We start from the raw sequence: 18615 nt of genomic DNA, 5'->3' as shown, positions 1-18615 counted from the left end.
CTGCATCCAGTAGAGGCCGGACGTAACGTAGTTTAAGGGAGGCCGGCATGACAGGGAAAATGGCACATAGTGGGTTAAAATGGAAGGTTCGGCTAGGGCGGGAGTTGCTAGGGGTGGAGTTGGTTGGGAGGGGAGGTGTTATAGGCTCCTACTGAGCAGGGTTACCACACGTGAGGGAGCAGTGGAAGAGTGTGGACGTGTGACCCTGTGAGAAGACAGAGAACTCCTTACCCTGATGGCGCTGTCGGTTCCTGAGCTGCTGCAGCACTTGAGAGAGGCGGCGGTGGCGTTCCCTGATCGAGCCTGGCTGGATACACAAGTGCAGGCTATCCTGGCCACCCCTGCTCCTTCATCGGCGGCTGGCTCCCCTGCTCGGTCTGCTGGGGATCTCTCGGCGGGCGGGTCTCTTGATCGTGGGCCCTCCATGGACTGCTCTCCGGAGGTGGAGGTGAGCCCCCCCCTTCCTGCCCGGCAGAGGAGCTCGCGGCGCTCCAGGCCTCCAGCCCGCCTGAGCCCTTCTTCTCCCCCTAGCTCCCGGCGCCGGCGCAGGAGCCCCCGCGGGGACCCCCCAGGGCGGGCTTCCCTCCCCACCACCCGGGGTCGGGCCGCCCGCCCTGTGAGGAATCCGAGAGCGCGGCCGGGTGCTGCGGGCCGGGGGAGGTCTCCGCCCCCATCCTCGGGCCTCCTCCCCCTGCCCGGACGTCGTGGCCAGCTGAGTGCGGCAGGCGCCCCCGGTGATGACCTGGCCGGGCCGTCTGCCAGTCCTGCCCCCGGCCTTCTGATGTCCCAGGTTCTGCCGCGCCGGCCGCAGTCGGTGGCCGGGCGCTCTAGTGATGACGTCATCAGCGGCGGACGTCCTCGCGCTCCCATGCGGTCCGCTGTGCACCTGCCTTCTAGCGGCCAGCTTGCCGGGGGGGAGTGGGTCTCTCCTGCCTCTGCTTCCTCTTCTCTGGCCTGCAGTCCTGAGGTGGTGAGGGATCGTCCGGTGCCTGGTCCCAGTGGTCGGATGCAGCCTCAGCGTATGGATCCGGAGTCTCCGGCTGTCGGGCCCACAGCACCTGGGCAGCCTGGTGAGTCTATGTTGTCTGTGTCTTTGCCTGCTAGTGTCTGGGGGGGGGGAGGTTTGAGTCAGGGGGCGCTTGCGACTGGAGTGGGTCAGGGGGGGTTAGGCCCTGGGGCGGGTATGGGACCAGGCTGGCTGGAACTCCTGTCGGGCCTTCGGGCGATTGTTGCGGGGGGTGTTGGGGGGCAAGGGGGGTCACCTGCGCTGGCTGTAGCGGGTCAAGGGGCGGTGGGCCCCTCAGGTGTGGCGGGGTCAGTTGTTGCGCAGGCGCCAGTGGCTGCATGGTTGGGGGTTCCGGCGGTGTCTTCATCACCGGCTGTAGTGGGGGGAGCCGCTGTGGGTGAGCCGGCAGGGGTGGCGGTGTCGGTTCAGACCGATCGTGATAAGGAGGTTGATTGGGTGCGGCTTGACGATAGGGCAAGGGGTGAGGTGTACGTCTGTTTTGAGGGGCCGTTAGGGGCCCATTTGAAACAGGACGTTAAGGACAAAATCTGGCGGGACGAATATGTGGAGATTTTCTCCCTGCTCCCGCTGGAGAAGTTCAATTTGGATAAGGGGAAGCGTTTTGAGTCGAAAAAGGAGGAGGAAGAGAAGCGCCGGTGGCGGCTGATACCTCAGTCGTTCGCCAACTGGCTCCAGGCGTTTGCTATTTTGGCAAGCGTGATTGGCGAAAAGGCTCCGGCTAATTGCTCGGGCCTTTTTTGTTATCTGGACTCTATTGGGGAGGCATACCGGGTATACGGCGGTCAGGCGTGGCTTCGGTATGATGAACAGTTCAGGCAGCGGAAGGCGGTGCGGCCGAGTATAAAGTGGGACCAGAAGGATATTGGTCTTTGGTTGCGGGTTATGGGGCCTTCGCGGCAGGTGCAGCCCTTTCAGGGAGGGGCCGGCGTGGCCGGCCTGTCAGCGTCGCAGGGGCAGTCTTCCCAGTCGGGAGGGGGGGGGCGAGCCGGCATGTGCTGGCAGTTTAATGACGGCCAGTGCAAGTACGGGACGGCCTGCAAATTTAGGCATGCATGCGGGACGTGTGGAGGGACCTCCCACGGTTCTGCCCGTTGTTTTCGGTCAGGTAAGGGACGTGGTGCTAGACAAGGGGGTGACGCCGGTGAAGGTGGGCGCGATGCGCCCCTTTCTAGACAGGTATCCGGACAGGGTCAAGGCGGCGCTGCTCGTTAGGGGTTTTTCGGACGGTTTTGTTATCCCGGCCCCTCCGTATGCGGTTCCCTTCTCGTTGCGGAACTTGCGGTCGGCCTATTTGTATCCTTCGGTGGTTTCTGAGAAATTGGCAAAAGAGGTGTCCTTGGGTAGGATGGCGGGCCCCTTTTCTGACCCCCCTTGGGGGGACCTGGTTGTGTCCCCTCTTGGGGTGGTCCCCAAAAAGGAAGCGAATAAGTTCCGGTTGATTCACCATCTTTCTCACCCGCATGGCAGGTCGGTTAACGCTGGTATAGATCCGGAGCTGTGCTCCGTGGTTTACACCTCGTTTGATGCGGCAGTGGCGTGGGTGCGGGAGTATGGTCAAGGGGCGTTGATGGCGAAGGTGGATATTGAGTCTGCTTTTCGTCTTCTGCCTGTTCATCCGGTTAGCGTGCGTTTGCTGGGCTGCTACTGGGAGGGCGCCTTCTTTGTTGATAGGTGTCTTCCCATGGGTTGCTCCCTTTCGTGCGCTTACTTTGAGGCGTTCAGTTCATTTCTTGAGTGGGTGATTCGGGATCTGGCGGCGGTGAAGTCGGTTATCCATTATTTGGATGACTTCTTGTTTGTCGGGCCTACGGGGTCGCCCATTTGTGGTACTCTGCTCGGGACTATGGAGTGGGTTGCGGGTCGGTTCGGTGTGCCTCTGGCCAGGGAAAAGACGGAGGGTCCGGCGACGGTGCTCCAATTCTTGGGAATCACTATTGATTCCGATCGGATGGAGTGCCGGTTGCCTGATGACAAGCTTGAGGCTCTGAAAGTCGAAGTGCGGCGAGCTCAGGTCTTAAAGAAGATCCGGTTACAGGAGCTTCAGTCACTCCTGGGCAAATTGAATTTTGCCTGTCGCATTCTGCCCATGGGGAGGATTTTTTGCCGACGTCTGGCGGGGGCGACTGCGGGGGTGTCGGCGGCACATCATTTTGTCCGTCTGACGCGGGAATTGCGGGAGGATTTGGGGGTGTGGTCTTCCTTTTTGGACACCTATAATGGGAGGTCATTGGTTATGGCCCCTGTGGTGGATAGCTTTGATTGGGAGCTTTTCACGGATGCGGCTGGAGGTGTGGGTTTTGGGGCCTACTGCAGGGGTCAGTGGTGCGCTGGGTTGTGGCCCACGGCGTGGGTGGAGGCGGGCCTGGTGCGGAACCTGGCTCTCCTGGAACTTTTTCCCATTGTGGTTGCGGTGTCCGTTTGGGGGGACAAGTTCCGGGACAGAAAGGTGCGTTTCCACTGCGATAACCAGGCGGTGGTGTCGGCCATCAACTCAGGTTCGGCTTCTTCCCCTCCGGTGATTCGTTTGCTGCGTCATTTGGTCCTGAGTTGTCTGGCCCTTAATTCTTGGGTGGTGGCGGTTCATGTCCCTGGGGTTAGTAACTCAGTTGCGGATTCTCTTTCTCGCCAGCAGTGGGATCGATTCCGGTCGTTGGTCCCGGAGGCGGATACGGACGGGGTCGCTTGCCCGGAGCATCTGTGGAGGCTTGTCTGCTGAGGGCGGGAGAGCTTGTGCGGTGTTCCCTGGCGGAAAGTACCTGGAAAGCATATTCGTCAGCATGGGAGGAGTGGCGGGCCTGGGAGACTGGTTGGGGTGATGTGCGATCTGATCAGGAGCGAGTGTTGGCGTTGTTGGGTTGGTTGGGCAATGCAGCGGTGGTGGGCTGTTCTGTGGCTCGGGTGAATCGCTTTGTGGCGGCGCTTGCTTTTGGTTTGAAGTTGCGGGGGCTGCGTGACGTTACGAAGGACTTCATGGTGGGCCAGGCCCTTAAAGGTTTTCGGAGAGGTAGAGTGCAGGCGGATAAGAGGAGGCCTGTGTCTTTTGTTTTGCTGGAACGGCTGGGGGCTTGTTTGGGGTCTGTGTGTTCATCGGTGGGGGAGGTTTACTTGTTTAGGTTGGCTTTTTCGTGGGCATTTTTTGGGGCTTTGAGGGTGGGGGAGTTGGTGTCCCCGTCGGCGAAGAGGGCTGGGGGGCTGTTGCGGGAGGATGTTTGGCTGGGGGAGAATAAGGTGGTCTTCCGGATTCGTCGTTCAAAGACGGATCAGAGGGGGAGAGGGCGGGAAGTCGTGTTGCATGCCGTAGGTGAGTCGGAGATGTGTCCGGTGCGTTGCTTGGCGGCGTTTCCTTTGTTTGCCGGAATGGGGGCTGGTCCCTTGCTGAGGCATGATGATGGTTCCTATCTGTCCCGGTATCAATTTTCGGCGGTTTTCCGGCAGTGTTTGGGGGTTCTGGGGCTGGATGGGTTGGATTTCGCTCCTCATTCCTTCAGAATAGGGGCAGCGACTGAAGCGGCGGGCTGGGGGTTGAGTGCGGAGGTGGTGCGTCGTATTGGACGGTGGGAGTCTGGGCGGTACAGGTCATATGTTAGGCCCCAGTTATTGACGGTTTGAAAGGGGGTGTGTGTAATTTCAGGCTGGTGGGGTGGTTGCTGTGTCTTTTCCAGTGTGTTGTCATCCCCCCCTCTTTTTATTTTCTTGTCCTGTTTTCTTTTGTTGTTGCAGGGCTCGGCTCCGCTCTTGTGTGGATCATGGGGCATTCTTATGTCTGCAGGGGTGCGCAGAGGGCGGCCATGCGCCCTGATGGGCGGCAGCTCGGTTTTTCCAGGAGGACGGCAGTCGTGCGGTGGCTGGGGAGGAGCGGAATGGGGTGGAATCGAGTATTGTCTGAATTTACTAGCTTTGCGCGGCTGGACAGGCCCCCGGATATACTGGTGCTACACGTGGGCGGCAATGATCTGGGGGTCCGTCCATTTCGCGAGTTAATTAGAGACATTCGATATGACATGTTGCGACTCTGGAGGACTTTCCCGGGGGTGTTGGTTGTTTGGTCCGACGTGGTGCCAAGGCGGACATGGAAGGTGGCTAGGTCGGTGGAGCGTTTGAATAAAGCGCGGGTGAAGGTCAACCGGGCGGTCAGTTCCTTTGTTTCTCGGAATGGGGGAGTGTCTGTGCGGCATCGGGATCTGGAGGATTGCGCCGAAAATTATTGGCTGGGGGATGGCGTCCACTTAAATGCGGTGGGGATCGATTTGTGGATGTTGGCTCTGCAGGAGGGTATTGAGAGGGCCCTGTGTTTGTGGAGGAGCTCGCACATTTGAGGTGGTCAAAAGGTGCTCGTTGTGGCGGGGTAGGGGGTCCTTGGGGTTGGCTAAAATGGATGGAAAGTGGTACACGAGGAGTCGTGCACCCTCTGTAAGTTAATGGATCATCGGGTTAATTGGAGGATGGTGGGCTCCTGGCAGGGTGGTGTCCCGGGGAGTAGGTGGTGTTATACATAATCGGCCAGGTTAATTGCAATTGGGCTCCTGAGCCTGGGGTAACCGGCTGGGGGCAGTATCTATAATGTTATAAGTATAGCACTAATGGGGAGTGCATTGCTGTGGGTGGCCGGTTTATGTTTTTAGCTTCAAGGACCCCCTCCCGTGTTAGAGAAGTTGGAATAAGGTTAGGAAGCATATTTATTGCTATTGATATTGTTTACTGTTATATTATGTTTGTCTTTATGTTAATAAAGTTGGCTGCTGTGGCCAAATTTATCCAAAACTGGGGTCAGTGTTTTATTTCATATGGGCAGAGTATAAATGGAGGGGGAGGCCACGGCGGGATCATTTTTCCCATGTCAAGTAGAGGCCGGACGTAACGTAGTTTAAGGGAGGCCGGCATGACAGGGAAAATGGCACATAGTGGGTTAAAATGGAAGGTTCGGCTAGGGCGGGAGTTGCTAGGGGTGGAGTTGGTTGGGAGGGGAGGTGTTATAGGCTCCTACTGAGCAGGGTTACCACACGTGAGGGAGCAGTGGAAGAGTCCCACCCACCCTCCCTTTATGTTGGTTGGAGGTTTTGGGTTGTGTGGTTTGAGGAAGAGGGCGGTGGTGTGTTTTTTATACACTTGTCACGGCAGCGTGGCGGGGTAGGGGGTCCTTGGGGTTGGCTAAAATGGATGGAAAGTGGTACACGAGGAGTCGTGCACCCTCTGTAAGTTAATGGATCATCGGGTTAATTGGAGGATGGTGGGCTCCTGGCAGGGTGGTGTCCCGGGGAGTAGGTGGTGTTATACATAATCGGCCAGGTTAATTGCAATTGGGCTCCTGAGCCTGGGGTAACCGGCTGGGGGCAGTATCTATAATGTTATAAGTATAGCACTAATGGGGAGTGCATTGCTGTGGGTGGCCGGTTTATGTTTTTAGCTTCAAGGACCCCCTCCCGTGTTAGAGAAGTTGGAATAAGGTTAGGAAGCATATTTATTGCTATTGATATTGTTTACTGTTATATTATGTTTGTCTTTATGTTAATAAAGTTGGCTGCTGTGGCCAAATTTATCCAAAACTGGGGTCAGTGTTTTATTTCATATGGGCAGAGTATAAATGGAGGGGGAGGCCACGGCGGGATCATTTTTCCCATGTCATGTGCGGAGATTAGGTGTCACCTGTGTGGTGACTTAGGTCACCCATTCAGTCGCTGCCCTTGTTCCTTTGCCAACGCGGTTGTTACCCGGGTGGAGAAAGGTCGTGAGGAGGAATCTACTGGGGGGGCGGCTGGCAGAGGTAAAGGAGTAAAAGAGCCAGGGAAGAAAAGTAAGCAAAAGACGCCAGCCCAACGGATAAGCGCCAAGGGGAGAGGGAGATGGGGGAGTCTCAGGAGCCTCGCGCAACTGTGGTGACCTCTGATCTCATCCCTGAGGCTAATCTTACTGCTGAGGCTCTGAGGGACAGTGATCTGGATGAGGAGATTTGGAGGATTCAGAAAGAAGAAGGTGCCATCTCCACACTGTCCTCCCATGGTGAGAGCGCGGATGAGGATAGTGGGAGATGGGTGGAGCACAAGCGGGGTACTAAAAAGACTAAGAAAAGGGGAGATGTAAGATCTTCTCCCACCCCCCAGATGCCAAAGGAAGGTACAACCATCCTCCCCCTGATTGGTCTCTCAAACCGGTTCCAAACCCTCCAAGATATTTCCTCCTCAGAGGTGCAGGAGGCACAGGGTGAGGTTCTGGTTGGTGCGATGACGGAAGGGCCTGCAGGCAGGGGCGCCGCAATGATGAGGTGACCTGAATCGTCTGCCTCAGGCGGCGCCACCAGCTATCTTCATGGGGGCGGCATTCAGTGGCAGATTATAATATGAGCGGTTCGGGCGGCCGCCCACATTATAATCCGCCACTGACTGTACCCAGGGCCGCTTTAACCAGAGGGCACATGGTGCACGTGCACCGGGCCCACTGGTTAAAGGGGCCCCCCCGAGCAGGCCGGCCGTTGCTATGTGCGACCAGTGCGGTCGCACAGGGCTCCGGCCACCAGCCTGTCATGGGGAAGCGCCATGGATGGGTAATCTACTTACCCCTCCATGGCGCCCCCTGCAGGGCCCCCCCGTCCGCCGCTGCCCCCGTCCGCTGCTGCTGCGGCGCTTCCGCGCTGCCGCAGCAGCGACACTGACAGAGAGAGAGCCATTGGCTCCCTCCCTGTCAGTCACTCACTCTTGTGGCCGCACTTCCTGCGGTCACAAGAGGCCGCGCTCTCCCTCTAGCGCCCGACGTCACTAGAGCGTCGGCGCGAGGGTAAGGGGAGTGCAGCCTCTTGTGACTGCAGGAAGTGCGGCCACAGGAGGGAAGAGAAGAGGAACGCGTGGATCCAGGTGAGTAAAAGTGTTTGTTTTTTTCAATGTTATATGGGAGGGGGAGCTATATACTATTGGGGAGCACAGGGGGCTATATACTATAGGGGAGAACGGGGGCTATATACTATTGGGGAGCACAGGGGGCTATATACTATGGGGGAGAACGGGGGCTATATACTATTGGGGAGCACAGGGGGCTATATACTATGGGGGAGCACAGGGGAGCTATATACTATGGGGGAGCACAGGGGGCTATACACTATGGGGGAGCACAGGGGAGCTATATACTATTGGGGAGCACAGGGGAGCTATATACTATTGGGAAGCACAGGGGGCTATATACTATTGGGGAGCACAGGGGAGCTATATACTATGGGGGAGCACAGGGGAGCTATATACTTTGGGGGAGCACAGGGGGCTATATACTATGGGGGAGCACAGGGGAGCTATATACTATGGGGGAGCACAGGGGAGCTATATACTATGGGGAGCACAGGGGGCTATATACTACTGGGGAGCACAGGGGGCTATATACTATGGGGGAGCACAGGGGGCTATATACTATGGGGGAGCACAGGGGGTTATATACTATTGGGGAGCACAGGTTAGCTATATACTATTGGGGAGCACAGGGGCTATATACTATTGGGGAGCACAGGGGAGCTATATACTATTGGGGAGCACAGGGGTCTATATACTATGGGGGAGAGCACAGGGGGCTATATATTATGGAGAGCACAGGGGGGCTATATACTATTGAGGGGGAGCACAGGGGGGCTATATACTATGGGGGAGCACAGGGGAGCTATATACTTTGGGGGAGCACAGGGGGCTATATACTATGGGGGAGCACAGGGGAGCTATATACTATGGGGGAGCACAGGGGAGCTATATACTATGGGGAGCACAGGGGGCTATATACTACTGGGGAGCACAGGGGGCTATATACTATGGGGGAGCACAGGGGGCTATATACTATGGGGGAGCACAGGGGGTTATATACTATTGGGGAGCACAGGTTAGCTATATACTATTGGGGAGCACAGGGGCTATATACTATTGGGGAGCACAGGGGAGCTATATACTATTGGGGAGCACAGGGGTCTATATACTATGGGGGAGAGCACAGGGGGCTATATATTATGGAGAGCACAGGGGGGCTATATACTATTGAGGGGGAGCACAGGGGGGCTATATACTATTGGGGGAGAGCACAGGGGGGCTATATACTATTGGGGGAGAGCACAGGGGGCTATATACTATTGGGGGAGAGCACAGGGGGCTATATACTATTGTGGGAGAGCACAGGGGGGCTATATACTATTGTGGGAGAGCACAGGGGGGCTATATACTATTGTGGGAGAGCATAGGGGGGCTATATACTATTGGGGGAGAGCACAGGGGGGCTATATACTATTGTGGGTGAGCACAGGGGGCTATATACTACTGGGGAGAGTGCACAGGGGGGCTATATACTAATGGGGGAGCGCACAGGAGGGCTGTATATAACTGGAGGAGCACATGAGGGTCTATATACTACAGGGACACCTTAAAACTATGGAGGCACAGAGGGGTGTAACTATGTAGGAGTACAGAGGGGTGTAACTACTGTATAGGGGTACAAGGGACCTAACTACTGTATGTGTTGGAGCCTAAAATATTTGTCTGGCAGATTCTGGAGAGAAGATTCACAGCCAGGAGAAGACTTCAAGGTGGCCCACGCTGGATGGAGAGAAAAAGAAAAGGTGACAGACTCTGATCGGAGAAGACGCCTCCGGTGAGTCACTGGATGTAACTTCACTCTGTTATAGGCTTGTACTGATAGGGGTCATGGTATGGCGGTATTATGTAATGGTATCAATGGTGATATCTTTCTGTTTTGTTTAGTGCAGTTTTTATGTAATATGTAATCACTGAATGGTGGAAATAGTGTTATAAGGTAACTACTGTATGTATTGGGGCTCTTGATACAGTGTGGGGGCAAATTCAGTACATTATACAATGTGCAGAAAGGTAAGGGGGGGCCCACTCTTGAGGGCTGTGCACTGGGCCCACCAATGTATTAAAACGGCCCTGACTGTACCATGTACTGGAGCCCCCCCGCCCCCGGGCAGTATCTGTAATGAGATGCTGTGAGCGGGGGAGACTGTATTCATAAGCGCCGCGCTGTACTAAATCAGCCGCGCGGTGCTGATACTACAGCGCGGCGCTTATGAATACAGTCTCCCCCGCTCACAGCATCTCATTACAGATACTGCCCGGGGGCGGGGGGGCTCCAGTACATGCATTCCACGTCCGTGATCCGTCAGGATCACGGAACGTGGGAATGCAGCCTTAGTCCCCCGGCTGATGTGCGGCTGCCCGGGGTGTCCCGTCCTGTCCCCGGCAGCGCGCGCATCAGAGAGCTCCCCGTGCGCCGGAAGTCACAGGCACAGGCGCACGGGGAGCTCTGTGATGCGCGCGCTGCCGGGGACAGGACGGGACACCCCGGGCAGCCGCACATCAGCCGGGACCAGACCAGAGAGGCTCGACGGGGGAACGGAGGGCAGGTGAGTTGTGTGCTGTTTTTTGTTTTTGTTTTATCTGCTGTGCAGGGGGGGGGGGAGAGAGGGGGACCATCTATAAGGTAGGGGGGGGGAAGGGGGCCATCTATAAGGGAGGGGGGAAAGAGGGGGACGATCTATAAGGGGGGGGACCATCTATAAGGGAGGGGGAGAGGGAAGAGGGGGACCATCTATAGGGGGGGGCATCTATAAGGGAGGGGGGAAAGAGGGGGACCATCTATAAGGGGGGGGCCATCTATAAGGGAGGGGGGAAAGAGGGGGACCATCTATAAGGGAGGGGCGGTAGGGGGACCGTCTATAAGGGGGGGGAAGAGGGGGACCATCTATAAGGGGGTATCTATAAGGGAGGGGGGAGAGGGGGACCATGTATAAGGGGGAGAGGGGGACCATCTATAAGGGAGGGGGAAAGAGGGGGACCATCTATAAGGGGGTATCTATAAGGGAGGGGGGAGAGGGGGACCATGTATAAGGGGGGGAGGGGGACCATCTATAAGGGAAAGGGGACCATCTATAAGGGAGGGGGAGAGAGGGAAGAGGGGGACCATCTATAAGGGGGGGGAAAGAGGGGGACCATCTATAAGGGGGGGGGGAGAGGGGGACCATCTATAAGGGGGGAAGAGAGGGAAGAGGGGGACCAACTATAAGGGGGGGGGAAGAGGGGGACCATCTATAAGGGGGGAAGAGGGGGACCATCTATAAGGGAGGGGAAAGAGGGGGACCATCTATAAGGGAGGGGGGAGAGGGGGACCATCTATAAGGGAGGGGGGAGAGGGGGACCATCTATAAGGGGGGGGAGAGGGGGACCATCTATAAGGGAGAGGGGACCATCTATAAGGGGGGGAAGAGGGGGACCATCTATAAGGGGGGAAGAGGGGGACCATCTCCTAAAAGATCAGCACCCTCCTCTCCTGACATCCTCTGTGCTGCTGGGACTTCTCCTATAGGATTAGCACCCTCCTCTCCTGACATCCTCTGTGCTGCTGGGACCTCTCCTATAGGATTAGCACCCTCATCTCCTGACATCCTCTGTGCTGCTGGGACCTCTCCTATAGGATTAGCCCCCTCCTCTCGTGACATCCTCTGTGCTGCTGGGACCTCTCCTATAAAGTCAGCCTCCTCCTCTCCTGACATCCTCTGTGCAGCAAGGGACCAAACATTATGTTTATTGGGGACAGCAGTGGGGGGGGGGGCAGTAGTGGATTATAATGTGGGCGGATTGACGGGGGTGGGGGGGGGGGTGGGCGTCATTCTATAGTTCGCCTCGGGCAGCAGAGAGGCTAGAATCACCCCTGCCTGCAGGGGAACGTATTTCCTTTGGGGGAAGGATCTGCCCAGGGTCAGAGGACGAGGAAAATGTAAATAAAGGGGACATGGATACATCTGTTTCACTAAAGAGGGGTAAACCATCATCAGATGAGGAAGGTGGCGGGCAGGATGGAAAGGATAGTGGGAAAAAGAAAGCCGTCTAACTCAATCACCCATGATGGCGGCACCCTCTCCGTTGACGCTGGCTTCCATTAATGTAGCCAGCATTAAGTCAGATACGGCTAGATTTGCGGCCTATGATTATTTTGCCCACATTAATGCTGATATTTTCTTTTTGCAGGAGACCAGGCTAACAGACATGTCATCTATATTTAAAGCCAGAAGGGAATGGAGGAATGGGCCCTCCTACTGGTCTCTTGCGGCCGATCCGTATAGCGGGGTGGCGGTACTTTTTGCCGCACCGGTAGAATGCTGACGGGTTATTGAGTTAGAAATGGGGAGGTGCCAGATTCTAGATGTCCTCATGAAGGGACAAAAACTTCGCCTTATTAACATCTATGGTCCACAGTCCAAGTGGGATCGGAAGTGTCTCTTTATGAGGATCAAGCCCTATCTTTTTACAAGTCGGCAGATGGTCTTTGGAGGGGACTTCAATGCTGTCACGAGGCCCCAGGATAGGGGAGGTTCCAGAGACAAGCTGACTTATGATGGCGTCGCTCTGAATAGTATAGCTAGTGAGGCTCGCCTGGTGGATGTTCACATCCGGCATACACCAGGCCACGCAGGATTCACCTATCATAGGGGTAGTTGTAGGTCCAGGATAGACAGGTTTTATTTAAAGGAGGAAGCCGTCTCTTCAGCGGTGTCCGTTGTCGAGGTGGAGTTCTCCGACCACTGTTTAATTTTGTTTTCTCTGACTGTTACAGAGACCCCCCGGATGGGTAGAGGCTACTGGAAGCTCAATTCGTCTCTCTTGGAAGAAGCGGAAATAAGACAGTCCTTTGAGGATTTTCTTCAGAGCCAGGTACCATTGCTGGGCCTTTGTAGCAGTAAGTCAGAGTGGTGGGAGATGTTCAAAAAAAGGGTTGCGAGATTCTTCCGCCAGCTCTCGAGCCTCAGGAGTCTGGACAGGTATCGCCTGTACCAGGGCCTGAGGAAGAAACTTGAACGTCTTGTCTCGACTGGAGGTAGTCGGGATGATATCTCCAGAGTGAAAGCCTTGCTACTGAGGTGCCAGTACGATAGACACGCATGTTTGGTTTTTGAGAGGGACTACGGGAAGTACCGCTCGCCCGACCCTTACAGAAACTGCAAGATGTCAGTGAATAGTAAAATCGTCTCAGGACTGATTGATAGTACAGGATCCCTGAAAAGGTCCAGATCAGGGATCCTGGAGGTCGTCAGATCCTTTTACTCGCACCTCTTGGGGAGGAAGGATCTAGATCGGGATAGGGCCTCAGCTTTCTTGACTGAAACCGTCCCTGAACCAGGGGTAGACCCCTCTCTTGACGTTTTGACAGATATGATCCAAGAAGAGGAAGTCAGGGTGGCTATTGATGGTCTTGCCCTCAAGAAGTCACCCGGTCCAGATGGCTTAACATCTGAGTTCTATAAGACCTTTAAGGACACTTTGGTACCCCTCTTGACTGAGGTATTTAATGAGTGTCTCTCCTCAGGCACTCTGCCGAGGTCAATGAGGAGGTCAGCCTTGATCATCTTGTCAAAGGGTAAAGACCCGTCCCGCATTGAGAATTGGCGTCACATAGCGCTTCTCAATGTGGACAGAAAGATTCTGGCAAAAGTGCTGTTTAATCGGCTGGTGAAGTTTGCACCCCAGCTCCTTTCAGGGGCCCAGCATTGCTCTGTTCCAGGCCGCAGTACCTTTAGTGCTGTGCTCTGTGTCCGGGAGGCTGTGGAGCAGGGTAGGGCGGGTCACTGGAAGGGGTACTTGCTGTCCTTGGATCAGGCAAAAGCATTTGATCGGGTTAACCATGAGTACCTCTGGTCTGTTCTTCTGTGATATGGCCTGCCGGGGGGTTTGTTGATTGGCTTAAGACCTTGTATACAGGGGCAGAGAGTTTCCCACTTGTGAATGGTTGGATTGGCCACTCTTTTGAGGTTGGATCTGGTGTCCGTCAGGGTTGCCCTTTGAGCCCACTGTTGTACGTGTTTGCAATTGATCCTTTCCTTAGGAGGATTGATTGTGGACCGTTGGCAGGGGTGAGAATGGACCCTGCGGTGCCGGATTCCACTCTGAGGGTGGTAGCGTACGCCGATGATGTCACCATATTCGTCTCCTCGCAAGAGGAGGTGCAGTGTGTGATGTCAGAGGTGGAGCGCTACTCAGAGGCATCTGGGTCCAAGATCAACCAGGATACGTGTGAAGGTCTCTGGCTGGGAGGTGGAGATCCTGGATTTGATCTCCCAGACACCCTTCCAGAGCCCCAGGAGTCTGCAAAAGTTCTCGGCATCGAATTCGGCCAAGGGGATTACCCCAAACAAAACTGGGACAGCAGGCTCAAGATCGCCGCTCAGAGGGTGGATCAGTGGAAGGGTTGGTCTTTGACCCTCAGGGAAAGGGTTAACCTGATCAAAACTTTCCTGCTCCCTTTGCTGATATATTTGGGCAGTGTTTGCATTTTGCCAGAACCGCTCTGGACTCGGGTCTACAGTGTGTTCTTCCAACTGTTATGGGGGAATAGACTGAACCTAGTCAAGAGGGAGGTTACTTACCGTACGAGGAGACAAGGGGGGTTGCGTATGGTCAACCCCGTGGTGTTCCTGGTGAATACCTTTCTTAAGACCAACATTGCAAACCTTTGGAAAGAGAGGGCTCCTCCGTGGGTATTCTCCTGTAGGGGATGGTTTCGGCCTTTCTTCCAGGAATGGGAGACAGGAGGGCAAGTGAAGGATCTCCGCACACCACACGGGCATCTTCCGGCTTATGCTACCCTGGTTCTGAAGGTCATTCGTCGGTGGGGTTTGGGGATGTGGGAGATTAGGACTCTGTCGAGGAAATTCCTTGACAATAGGGTCCTGTCTTCCCATTTCCAAAAACCACTGGCGCTCAAGGATTGCCCAAGTCGGGATCTGGAGGTTGGTTTGGGCCTATTGAATTCCATCAGGATCCCCTTGAAGTTTTGGGACTTGGCTTGGCGCTGCTTCCATGGGAAACTGTATGTGAGGGACAATCTGAAGTGCAGGAGCTCTGAGGATCGGGGATGTCCCCGGGAGGAGTGTGGAGGCATGCTGGAAAGCATGGAGCATTTTTTGCTTCATTGTCCCTTTAATACAGAGGTTTACAACAGGGTGGGCGCTTCCATCGGGTGGCCCAGGTTGGCCTGTCTCTCCTATGCGGAATGGGCCTATGGAGCATTTAGAAACCTTGGTGGCTGGGACCGGAGCACTTTATTCCTAGTCAGCATAGTGGTCAGGTACCACACATGGAGTGCACGGTGTTTAGTGTCGACGCAGCGTAAAATCCTCCCTGTGGATGAGGTGGTTAGGGGCACACTCGGTGACCTGGTGAAGGTGCGCTCTCTGGAGTACGAGAGGCTGGGGGCTGGTAGGGCCTCTTGTCTTTGGAGGGGCTTTGCCTATAAGGTTCCTTAGCCTGCGTCTCCTCTCCTGGTGGTGGGCTGATGCTAACACCCTAGTCTTTTGTTTTGTGCTGTAGAGATACTGGAGTATAGGGCTTGCAGGCGCTGATCTTGGGCTTTCGGGCTGTGTGTGGGGCTGAGAAGTCTCATTATTGTTGGGTTTAGTATGTTATATATTTTTCATAAGTTTGCGTATTGTGATTGTCTTTGTATGTTTGTATAAATTGTATATACTGTATATATTATATGTGTTGTGTTTGCACCTGGGGTTGGGGTTTAGTGATAGGTTGGGTGGTGGGTAAAAGGGGGGAGGGGGCTTCTGTGGGACTTTGTTGGGACTTTTATATATATAAAATCCTGGGCTGGTTCATGGACGTCTGTTATCATGTACTGGGGGCATGGGATGCGGGACCAGCTCAGGGCCCAAAAAATAAAAAAAAATAAAAAAAATAAAAAATAATGTATTGTTTAGTTGTAGGTTATTATTTTTGTTTAGTTTATTTGTGTAATGATGTCTTGTTTAGTTGGTGTTGGGTTGAGTAGAATTGTGTCTGTGGTATTAGGTTGTGCACAATGCAACTGGGCCAGGGGGTTCACATTTAGTTATTTATATAGGTGTATAGTATATAGTGGTGTATTGTATATAGTAGTGTATATAGGTGTGTTTATAGGTGTATAGTATATACAGTGGTGCCTTGGATTACGAGCATAATTGGTTCCAGGACCGTGCTTGTAATCCAAATCCACTCTTAAACCAAAGCAAATTTTCCCATAAGAAATCATAGAAATGCAGACAATTGGTTCCAAACTCCCCAAATAATGATTTATTGTGAATAACATGTAAAACTAATGAAACAAACATTCAGAAACAGCAGAATCTGTGATATTATAAGTTACTGTACAGTAATGGAGAGGATGGGAAACACCAGGGCTGACAGAGACTGCAGGGAGCAGGAAGGAATGAGCAGGGTATATGGTGGGCACATACATGCAGCTCTGTGTCCGGGGAGAGAGGGCTTACAGCTATGGAGAGATTACCTCCACAGTCCTGTCCTCTGATGTAAGCCCCAGCCTGAAGTCGATTTGCTATGATTTGGAAGGTGGGGGAGACTTCCTGGGTCAAAATACAGTGCTGTAGACCACGTTATGCAGACCATGCCCCTCCCCCACTCGCGCTCCCACCCAGCACAGGTAGCTCTTAAACCAAAGCAATGCTCTTAAACCAAGTCATAATTTTGAAAAACTGTGAGCTTTTAAACCAAAACGCTCTTAAACCAAGTTACTCTTAAACCAAGGTACCACTGTAGTAGTATATATAGGTTTGTATATAGTAATGTATATAGTTTATTAATATGTTTAGCTAAATAGTTTATATTGTGTATATATTGTATATAGGTATATGGGTGTATATATTGTATATAGGTTGTCTGTGTAGAAGAATGAGTGCGGGGATGGACCGGTGCTTTATGTTATGGTTTCATTTTTCTATTATTTTGTTCTGGTTAGATATGGTATATGGTGTGTTATTTCTGTATTTATTTGTTATGTTTAAAATTTTAATAAAAGAAATACAGTAATGTATGCACACACACACACACACATAGTGACCTCACTGTTGACACACACAAGGCTTTACACACAGCTTTCTGAATGTCCTGAATGGGACGGATAAACAGAGGGCATTAGCAATAGAGGAATTTTCTCTCTCTATAGATGTAAACCAGGACCTATAGGTTCCCTACCTGGACATGACCCTTCTGTATGACATGATGTGATGATCAGCAGGGAGTAGATGGGGATGAGTAGCAGCACATTGGTCGCTCCTGAGCCTGTGACTCTCCTGAGAAATCTGGATAAGTGGCAGAGACCCGGCTGAGAATATCCAGCTCCCATACCATGCCTGCAGGCTGTACGCCCTGTATAGCAGTCCCAGACAAATCCCGGATTGTTCTCCACATGCTGATGCCATTTTCCTTTTTTGAGTATAGTAAAACAGCTAGGAGGAAAGACAATGGGGCGTCTGGGGCTCCATTATATACTATTAGCCCCTCACTGATAACTCTCAGCTATGCAGAATGCAAGACAGTGTGGTGAGACTGGACTGATCCACCAGAGGATTCTCCGATGGGTCCAACCACCAGTGGATGTGGTGCCAGAGAGGATTATGGAGTGGGCACATGGAGGAGGGGTGGACTGGGTCACCTATGGGGTGACTACAAACCCAATGATAATAGCAGCCTGTTCTTTCCTTGGGTACAATGCAGAAATCAAAAACCAATAGATTGAGTTAAGATGGCATCAGAGGACTCCAATTTCTTGCCTTCAATGACCAGCATGGGTGCAGCTAAAGAAGCTGATATCTTTCCTATATACCAAATGTACAAAGAACTTCATCAGGGCACAGGAGGTGTCTGACCATTTGTCTGCATTCTAAACAGCCCACTCACATCCATGATTTGTCGTCCCACTCTATAGCCATCCGGGTTTCTCATTCACATCACTGCATAAGAAGGGGACAGTGGCTGCTGTCAATGTTCGGACATGTAACGGGCACACTGACACCAAATCACCTTCTACTAAGCTCCACAAAATGGGAAACTCATGACCCCCAAACCAAAGGATCAGCTCGGTGTAGAAGACTTTGATTTACCTTTTTGTCCTCCAAGAGAAATACAGAAATATCCCAGAAATCTGTATGATCTGTGGGGATGAGGGTGCATGTACCCCTGATATTGGGCCTGGAAGCACTCACTCCCCTCAGGGGCAGCGGTGGACATAATGTACAGGAAGCTGTTGTCACCTATCTTTCTGTAGTGCTTCATATTTCATTACGGACTGTGACCAGAGAAGTTTTGGAGGAAAGTTCTGGGCCTGAAGCTGATAAAACAAGGAAGAAGTATATGCTGCTTATGCATTTGTACCAGTGCACTTGGCTGCCTGTGAGGACCTCTAGTGGTCAATTTATGCATAATTCACTTCTCTCCATTTAGTTGCGGAGACATTTTTATTGGCTGTTACTGTGTATTTTACAAGGTTATTACTGCTCTTCTGTTCATTGTACAGTAGATGGTGCATTCCCTTTATTATACATCTTAATTGATTGTCTGTGTATATACACATTCTCTGTACTTACTGTTTGTAGTTCAGGTGACTACAATGGTAGAGACGTCAAGGTAAAAGGGATAGCCTGGCCTTATGGTCCATTTACACAGAAAGGTTATCTGACAGACTGACAAAAATTTGAAGCCAAAGCCGGGAATGGATTTGAAAACAGGAGAAATCTCAGTCTTTCCTTTATGACCTGTTCCATCTTTATAGTCTGTTCCTGGCTT

The 18615-nt window shown here is 53.2% G+C and overlaps 1 protein-coding gene across 1 annotated transcript; it reads left to right on the top strand.

The window, feature by feature from the left end:
- Window positions 1-222: 222 nt before the first annotated feature.
- LOC138802924 (collagen alpha-1(I) chain-like) lies at window positions 223-5720 on the top strand. The gene is made up of 2 exons (XM_069986687.1): window positions 223-1070; window positions 4748-5720. The coding sequence occupies exons 1-2, from the start codon at window positions 236-238 to the stop codon at window positions 5341-5343; spliced, it is 1431 nt and encodes a 476-aa protein (XP_069842788.1). The 5' UTR covers window positions 223-235; the 3' UTR covers window positions 5344-5720.
- The last annotated feature ends 12895 nt before the right edge of the window (window positions 5721-18615 follow it).

Source organism: Dendropsophus ebraccatus, chromosome 10 (genome assembly GCF_027789765.1).
Source record: "Dendropsophus ebraccatus isolate aDenEbr1 chromosome 10, aDenEbr1.pat, whole genome shotgun sequence".
In the NCBI taxonomy this organism is placed as follows: Eukaryota; Metazoa; Chordata; class Amphibia; order Anura; family Hylidae; genus Dendropsophus; species Dendropsophus ebraccatus.
This window is presented reverse-complemented; position numbering and strand designations above follow the sequence as displayed.